The sequence below is a fragment of the Gekko japonicus genome, unplaced genomic scaffold (assembly GCF_001447785.1).
Source record: "Gekko japonicus isolate JY-2015 unplaced genomic scaffold, Gekko_japonicus_V1.1 scaffold1469, whole genome shotgun sequence".
Taxonomy (NCBI): Eukaryota; Metazoa; Chordata; class Lepidosauria; order Squamata; family Gekkonidae; genus Gekko; species Gekko japonicus.
Window position 1 is genome coordinate 62,923 of NW_015163133.1, and position 9,302 is coordinate 72,224.

The window sequence follows — 9,302 nt, forward strand, 5'->3', positions numbered from 1 at the left end:
CAGGAATGTTTAGGGACTGGAATAACAGGTCCAAGAGTGGAATGACAGCCCTGGGGGGTAGCAGGAGTGTTTTGGAACTGGGATGAGAGACCCAGGGTGGAATGACAGCCCCTGGGTGTAGCAGAAGTGTTCTGGAACTGGCATGAGAGACCAAGGGTGGAATGACAGCCCTGGGGGGTAGCAGGAGTGTTCTGGAACTGGAATGGGAGACCACTAAGTGGAGTGATAGTCCCTGCAAGTAGCGGGAACATTCTGGGACTGGAATGACAACCCCCAGAGTTGAATGACACACCCTAGATATGGCAGGAGGGTTCTGGAACTGGAATGGGAGACCACTAAGTGGAGTGATAGTCCCTGCAAGTAGCGGGAACATTCTGGGACTGGAATGACAACCCCCAGAGTTGAATGACACACCCTAGATATGGCAGGAGTGTTCTGGAACTGGAATGGGAGGCCACTAAGTGGAATGACAGCCCCTGGGAGTATTCTGGGAAAGGAATGACAGCCTTGAAGATGGATTGACACTCCATGGAAGTAGCAGGAGTCTTATGGGCCTGGAATGACAGGCCCCAGGGTGGAAGGAGAGACCCTGGGTGTAGAGGCAGTTCTGTGCAACTGGGTTTGCAAACTGTGGAGTGAAATACTTTACATTTAAATATTTCTGGAATGTGTGTAGCTATCACCAGATCAGCTCCATCTCAGCTCCTTTGTTTCCTTACAAATTCATGAGGTTGATGTGAGCCTTCTCCTCCATTGTCAATTATACATCTTGCCCGTGTCTGTCTATCAGTTCCAGTGTCCAGTTCTGCGACCTTCCTTACCTCCATGTTCTCTTTCCGTGTCACACTCTGCCTGAGTTCTTTGCATACTATTGCCTACTCTGTTGACCACTGACCCAGAGAACCCCCTCCATAGTCTCTGTGAAATAGCCCAACCTGGAGTCAAGCTCTAGGGTCTCCAACCTTTTTCAGCCTGCGGCACCTTAGTAATTCTGACACAGTGTGCTGAATACAGACAGTTCCAGAACACTCCTGCTCCACCCTGGGGCTGTCATTCCACTCCGTGGTCTCTCATCCCAGGCCCTGAACACTCCTGCTCCACCCAAGGGCTGTCATTCCACTCCGTGGTCTCTCATCCCAGGCCCTGAACACTCCTGCTCCACCCAAGGGCTGTCATTCCACTCCGTGGTCTCTCATCCCAGGCCCTGAACACTCCTGCTCCACCCAAGGGCTGTCATTCCACTCCGTGGTCTCTCATCCCAGGCCCTGAACACTCCTGCTCCACCCAAGGGCTGTCATTCCACTCCGTGGTCTCTCATCCCAGGCCCTGAACACTCCTGCTCCACCCAAGGGCTGTCATTCCACTCCGTGGTCTCTCATCCCAGGCCCTGAACACTCCTGCTCCACCCAAGGGCTGTCATTCCACTCCGTGGTCTCTCATCCCAGGCCCTGAACACTCCTGCTCCACCCAAGGGCTGTCATTCCACTCCGTGGTCTCTCATCCCAGGCCCTGAACACTCCTGCTCCACCCAAGGGCTGTCATTCCACTCTTGGGCATGTCATCCCAGTCCCAGAACACTCCTGCATCACCTTGGGGCTGTCATTCCACTCCTTGGTCTCTCATTCCAGTCCCTGAACACTCCAGCTACACTCTTGGGCTGTCATTCCACTCAGTGGGCTCTCAATTCCAGTCCCAGAACACTTCTGTTACTCCTAGGGGCTGTCATTCCACTCTGTGGTCTCTCATTCCATATCCAGAGTAGTGTATTCGTGCCCAGAGACCCTAATGGAAAATCCATTCCACATTTTTAGTGCAACTCTACTTGTACTGTAATGTATTTCAATGGAGCCAATTCCAGTCAATGGGCATTCCTAGGCTCCCCATTATTTCCGATGGGCTTTCTAGTTGTTTCCAATGGGCAATCTGTTAGAAATGGAAAAGGGGATCCATATTGCTCTGCCCCTTCCAAGAACAAACTTATTCCCTCTTCAAGGGTTTTCAGAAAGCTACACACTCTTTTCCAATCTCACTTCAGCGCTAGTTCCTGTCCTCAAACTCACAGAGAGACCGAAACACTCTTACTGTTGGTAGAATGACACCCCTCCCCTCCTCCACCTGGCTGTTGTGCATCCTACATGAAGCAGGCAGATGCAAGCCAATGCCAGTGGTCTGCATCCACCAACTCACACAGCAGAACCAGAAAGAAAGTAAATAGATGGGGAAGGAAGGAGGCTAGCTTCGTGGCACCAAATTAGTTTTCAAAAGATCTCAAAATTACACTCAAAGCAAACTCAAGGGGTGTTTCTCTCCCCTGGACTCACCACCAACCAACCAGGTAGGCAGAAACCTCCATGTGAAAGCCAGCTCCTTCCCCCCGCCCCCCCTTAAAAAAATCCCTCAAAACGAACTCAAGGGGCTTTTTTCCTGCAGGGGGTCTCACAGGCAACCAGCCAAGCCAGTTCAAGGCTCCATGTGGGCATGCCGGCTCCCCCCCCACACACACACACACAAATTCAAAACGGACTCACTCAAGGGGCTTTTTTTCTGCACGGGGACTCACAGGCAACCAGCCAAGCCCCTATGTGTATACAACATATTTTAAAAGTTATGTTCATTGCTTAAATGTTGCTAGTTTTTCTCACAATTAATATGCTATAATGCTTATGATGGTAATATACTATTGAAAACTTCCACATTTTCAATGTTAACATTTAATGGAATTCAAATATGCTGCTATGTCTATTATAACTTCAGAAAAGAAAGTGCTACCTACAGAAACAGGCTTTCCACAGAAAAACAAAACATGTGCTTTCAACTTTCATTTTTTCATCTCTCAGATGACCAAAACAAACTACATATGCTAAGATAGCACAAGGTACAGCAGCTCTTATTCTCTCTTCCAAGGATTGGGTACACTCACAATTTTGTTTGTAGGAAACAAAGGCATTTCTATAAATATTACAAGTAGTACAATTTTAAATCCAAACTTATACATACATACATACATGTGATCTTAGCCAAAAAAAACCGAGTACAGTAAAGCAGTACAATAAGTTTACGTTTGAAAAGAAGGACAATATCGCATGCATTTCATTTCCCCCAAATTTGTTCCCCTCCCCAAAAGGGGGGACGACGACTCAGCTTTCCTTCCAATGTTTTCCAGATTTCCAGAAATGTTATATTTCTAGAGACATTCACTGATTTCAACTCCGCCCCCATGGCATTTACATGAACTCTAGGTTTTGGCAACAGCTTCCCTTGAAAATTACCAAAAGAAACATGCTATCTCAGCCCAACATCATGAAGCTTTTCTATGGCAACAGAAACTTGCGACTCCTGCACTCAAAGCTGCATTTTAGATTTAAAAGATTCTTGCTTTGGAGAAAGTGCCCTCACATTCCGAAAACAGCAGAAAGGGTATCCTGAAAAGAGCGGAAACAAGACCTATGTTAGAGCACTTGGTGGTTGTCAAGAAAAGTGTTGCTGGGTGCCAACGCACCCACGGGCACCACGTTGGGGACCCAACCTATAGGGATATTTGCCTCCAGCTTGGAGTAGAGAACAGCTGAGGCTGTCGGGATAAATAGTTTTGTTCAAAGTAAGGCGGTAGGAACATAGGGCTTAATGCCAAGCTATGTATATTCTCCTACAAAGAAAGCAGAAGCTTAACTCTGAATGGTCACTTTTATCATGGAGAAAAATCAGGCTTGTTCTCCATGATAAAAGTGACCATTCAGAGTTAAGCTTCTGCTTTCTTTGTAGGAGAATATACATAGCTTGGCATTAAGCCCTATGTTCCTACCGCCTTACTTTGAACAAAACTATCTATCAAACGTGGTTCTCCCAGATTAGGTTGATGTTCTTAAACCTTCTAATACCACACATTGATTGGGTCAATATGTGTTCAAGTCGGGGAAAAAGAGATTGAGTTTCTAGACACTCTCAATGACTGTGCTATGGAGCAGATGGTCATAGAAACTACCAGGGGAGAGGTGATCCTGGATTTGGTCCTAAGTAACGCCCAAGACCTGGTGAGAGATGTAAACGTGATTGCGCCACTTGGGATTGCACCACTGGAGGGAGGGGGCGGGGCGACAGGCGTCCTCCAGCAGCGGGGCCTATTCCCGGGCCCACGTCATTGGCCCAACGTGGGGCAGCCGCGCTGGGCTCCCTTGGAAAAGGCACCCCTTCTGCGGCCTTTCCTCCGCCTGGACAGGGAGGGGCGGAGCAGGCGCGGACGCCAGCCGGAACGCTGTTCCGGTGTGTTCCAGCCCAAAAATAGCCCTGGGTATAGAAAAAAGCCTGCATGGTTAACAAACAAAGTAATAGAACCTGTAAAAGGTAAGAAGGATTCCTTTAATGTGGTGGAAAGCTAGCCTCAGTGAGGTTGATAAAAGGGAATATGAGGAGCATATAGCAAAAAACATAAAGACCAACAATAAAACTTTCTTCAAATACATTAGAAGCAGGAAACCAGCCAGGGAGGCAGTGGGGCTCTTGGATGACCAAGGAGTAAAAGGAGTACTGAAGGGTGATAGGGAAATGGCTGAAAAGCTGAATGCATTTTTTGCTTCTGTCTTCACTGTGGAAGATGAGAAGTGCTTGCCCACTCCAGAACCACTGATTTCGGGAGGGGTGTTGAAAGACCTGAGTCAGATTGAGGTGACGAGAGAGGAGGTCCTATGATTGATAGACAACTTAAAAACTGAAATCACCAGGCCTGGACTCAAATCTCCTGACAAAAATATGTAATCTTTCCTTAAAATCTGCCTCCATTCCTGAGGACTGGAAGGTAGCTAATGTCACTCCCATCTTTAAAAAGGGTTCCAGAGGAGATCCGGGAAATTACAGGCCAGTCAGTGTGACGTCGAGACCAGGTAAATTGGTGGAAACCATTATTAAGGAAAGAATTAGTAGGCACATAGATGAACAAAACCTATTGAGGCAGACTCAACATGGGTTCTGTAAGGGAAGATCTTGTCTCACTAACCTATTAGTGTTCTTTGAGGGGGTGAACAAACATGTGGACAAGGGGGATCCAATAGATATTGTTTACCTTGACTTCCAGAAAGCTTTTGATAAAGTTCCTCATCAAAGGCTCATAAGTAAGCTCAAAAATCATGGGATAAAAGGACAAGTCCTTTTATGGATCAAAAACTGGCTAATTAATAGAAAACAGAGAGTGAGTATAAATGGGCAATTTTCTCAGTGGAGGGTGGTAAGCAGTGGGGTACCGCAGGGATCAGTACTTGGTCCACTGCTTTTTAACTTGTTCATTAATGATTTGGAGATGGGAGTAAGCAGTGAAGTGGCTAAATTTGCGGATGATACAAAGTTGTTCAAGGTGGTGAAAACCAGTGAGGATTGTGAGGCACTCCAAAGGGATCTGTCAAAGATGGGCAAGTGGGCGTCAACATGGCAAATGGGGTTCAATGTGGCCAAGTGCAAGGTGATGCACATTGGAGCCAAAAATCCTAAATATAAATACACATTGATGGGGTCTGAACTGGCAGAGACTGAGCAAGAGAGAGATCTTGGAGCGGGGAGGGGAGCCCCCCGCCCCCGGGGTCACCACAACAACGTACTCTCGCTCTGGAGGATCTCGCGGCGCAGGCCGGCCACGTACTGGATCAGCTCCTCCAGGCTCCGCTCGCACAGCTGCCCGTAGCCCGAGAACTTCTGCAGCACCTTCTCCAGCTCCCGCTCCACCGTCACGCACTGGTCCATGGCCGACGACGACGACGCTCCTCCGCCCGCCCGGCCCGCGGGCCTCTGACTGGTGGTGTCCCCGGGCAGACCGACAGGCAGGCGGGAAGGCAGGCAGGCAGGGTCCTTTCCGGCCCAGCGTCGGAGCCGCGACGCAGGCAGCGCGGTGGGCAGCCCGGGGTCCTCCGCCGGGGTCCGGCGCGCGCGCGCCTGCGCCGAGAGAACGCTCCGCCCCGTCGCCGGGGTGACGACGAAGGAGGTGGCGGTTGTGTCCGTTCCGCGTCGGGTTTCGTCGGTCCGCCAGCGCCCCCTCGAGGGTTGGGTCGTGGCGCGGAGGCAGCCACCCGCAGGAACGGGGGTCGTGCTCCTCCTCCTCCTCCCTTTGTGGCTTTGTTGTTACATATGCCGGCAGAAACCTGGGCAGATTCATGGGGTTGCCGTCCTCACAGTCTTTAATCTGCAAGCAGCAGGTTCAAATGGGACTTGCGGGAACGGTGGGGACTCTCTGGGAGCCAGTCTGGCGTCGTGGTTTAACTGCGCAGAGGATTCTAGTCTGGGAGAACCGGGTTCGATTCCCCCACTCCTCCTCCACCTGCACCTGGCTGGATGACCTCGGGCAAGCCACAGTTCTGATAAGAGCTGTCCTTGAAAAAGAGCCGTTTCTGTCAGAGCTCTCTCGGCCCCACCCACCTCACAGGGTGTTTGTCTGTTGTGGGGAGGGGGAAGGGAGAGGAGTTTGTCAGCCGCTCTGAGACTCCTTTGCGGGTAGTGAAGGGCCATGGGGTATGAATCCAATCTCCTCTTCTCTGAAGGCCCCCAGGATATAATGACAATTGACTTGAATGGGTTTTGTTGAAATACACTGCAGTACTGAAAAAGTGCCAATGAAACAAGAAACGTCCTGGTTAAACACGGATCCTGCAACTAGAATAGGGCCTTACTCCTAACCAGACTGGCTCAGTCCTCAAATTCAGGGATGACAGGTCCCAGCATGGAAACACCGTCCCTGGTAACAGAATGTGTGCGCTAGGATTGAAATGACAAGCCACAAAGTGGAATGAGAGCCCATAGAGCCCCTGGGGTTAGAATGAGTGCTTTGGGAGTAGTATAAGTACTCTTGGACTGGGTGTTGCCAAGTGCCTTGGGTAGCAAGGCTCTCCAGAGGCTGCACTGACAGAACATAGGGCCACAGGTAGAGCTCTCCCTATCACTGCGTGCCCATGAGAGGGACAACTGTGCTGGTGATACATCAGGCTACTTTGCAACTTGTAGTAGTGCAAAAGCCAGGCTAGAAGAAGAGAGCTGGCCATCACTCCAGCGGAGCAGCTTGAAGCATACTGGTCACTGCAGTTGTAGGCCATGTGGGCCGAGTGTATAACTAGTTCTAAAAATGTGCCGGAGTTTTCAGCAGCAGAATGTTGTGCCGGTGTTGGGAGCTGAGTTGTGGCGGTGTGTGTGTGTGCGCCCAGGGATGAAGAAGCTGAGCAAATCTTGTTCTTCCTATAACATGCCTGATGCCACCTACTTCTATGCTGATGCTAGGGTTATGCCAGTGCATTGTCAGCATATCTCAGGGTCATTGTATTTCACAACATTTTATAAAGAACACCCTAAATTCAAGAACTGGTGAGTATAGAATATCACAAAAATTGCTTCTTGGTATAATTGCTGGAAACAGGTAAATGAAATAAATGACTTCCTTTTTCATTATAAGTGAGTCTGAGCAGAACTACAATTTATACAGAAGTCTACTGCTTACAAATACTAAAAGAGATGGCATTTCCCCAAATATAATCCTTTCCAAAGGAGTCCAATGAGCAGAGCAATATGGTGCCACCTAAATACAAGACTGAATATGAATCTTGTTTAAAATACTCCAGTACCGTTACCATTTAAAAGAAATCTAGGTTTAGATTGCAGTCATTTGAATCCCAGGGGGTGCCATTCCACTCCTGGGGCCAACTGTCATTCCAGCCATTCCCAAGGGCCAGCATTCCACTCTGGGGGCTTGCTTTCCAGTCCTAGGGGGCATTCATTCTACCCACACAGCGACCATCATGCCACTTTGGGGATTGTCATTCTACTCCCAGAGAGTATCATTCCACTCTCAAGGACACTGTACTCAGAAGTTGCATTTTATTCAATGAGACTCTCCCACGAAAGAGGATTGCCACCTCATTCTCACTGCAGGGCCCATGCTTGACCAATTCCGGTGGTTTTAGTAATCCAGTCCTTGTTTGTTTTTTGCATCTTTGCAGTATTTCAACGTCTCAGTGGAATCCATTCAAGCGAACTGGCATTCATGGCTTCCATTATAAGTAGTGAGCTTTCCAAGACTTCCCATTGTTTCCAGTGGACATTCTTGCCATCTTTTTTAGTATAGCCCAAGTAAAGCATAGGTCCACTGACACCTTCAAGCTTTTTGAGTCTTCAAGACACCACTGAATTCTTGTTTTAGAACGCCGGGAAGTATGTTGCATTTGTAAGAACTTTTAATACATCTGGAGGGTGAGCAGCAAATGAGCAAACAGCATAATGAAGATGTTTAACAGATGCAAAGAACAAACAGAAATAACAAGCTTTGTTTACGGTCACCATTTGTTTGGAATTAAATCGGGGGGGGGGGGGGGGGCGGGAAGGAGGCGGGGGGGGGGGGGGGGGTGGACCGTGAAGCAAATATATCAAAATTGGAGACTGATGTGTAGATGTACTCTTCTTAATTGTGGAATGCTGAGAGTAATTAATTGTCTCCTCTCAAAGATTAAAGTGCTCGATAAGAACAGGGTGGCCTCCATGTTTTGCAGGGGAATATCACAGCGCTGGCTCTTCGGCTTTGAAACGGAGATGAGCCCCGCAACCCTAGAGTTGGATTCGACTGGCTTTCGAGCAAGGGAGACCTTGACCTTTATTAAAGGGGGTATTATTTTGGCAGATCTTCCGTGGGTTTGATGATGATGATGGTGGTGGTGGCCCCTATGTCAGCGGCACATGTTCAAGTGAGATGTTGTGTTATTGCGGGTTATCAGGCTGCTATTAAAGGGGGTTGGTCCATAGTCTGGCGGTACCAGTGCCCTGTAGTATTTTGGCGGATCTTCCGTGGGTTTATTATTATTATTATTATTAATAATAATAATAATAATAATAGTGATGATGATGATGATGATAATAATGATGGTGATGGTGGCGGCCCATATGTCAACAGCACATGTCCAAGTGAGGTGTTGTGACGCCTGGAACTGTTTTGCGTGGAGAGCTGCGTGTGCTGCAGCAGCCCAACAACCGCGTGGGCGGCCCAGGGAAGCTCTGAGGCAGAAGGGGGGCGGCGGCAGCAGGAAGGCGTCCCCCCCCACCCCCAGCAGGGCCTCCCTCCCTCCCTCCCTCCCTCCGCCCGCCCGCCCGCTGACGTCGCCGTCGTCACTTGTTATGTCTCGGCCTGGGGCTGCTGCGGGGGCTCCGGCCCGGCGCGGCGGGCCAGTGGCGGCGAGGGTCGGCCCGGGCCGGGCCGCATGATCCCGCCTGGCTCGCGGCGGCAGCACCGGGAGCAGAAGGAGGAGGAGGAGTAGCCGCCCGCCGCCGCCTCCGGGCCTGCCCGCCCG

General features: G+C 49.6%; 1 protein-coding gene across 2 annotated transcripts in view; it reads right to left on the reverse strand.

Annotated features, from left to right (window-relative positions):
- Window positions 1-5,830, reverse strand: part of RMND5A (required for meiotic nuclear division 5 homolog A) — a 61,810-nt gene extending 55,980 nt beyond the window's left edge. The window contains exon 1 of one of the 2 annotated variants that reach the window (XM_015406949.1): window positions 5,586-5,830. In XM_015406949.1, coding sequence (XP_015262435.1) covers window positions 5,586-5,727 — 142 coding nt within the window. In that variant the 5' untranslated portion in view covers window positions 5,728-5,830. The remainder of the gene's footprint in view (window positions 1-5,585) is intronic. The other variant, XM_015406950.1, reaches the window with a different exon arrangement.
- Between the last annotated feature and the right edge of the window lie 3,472 nt (window positions 5,831-9,302).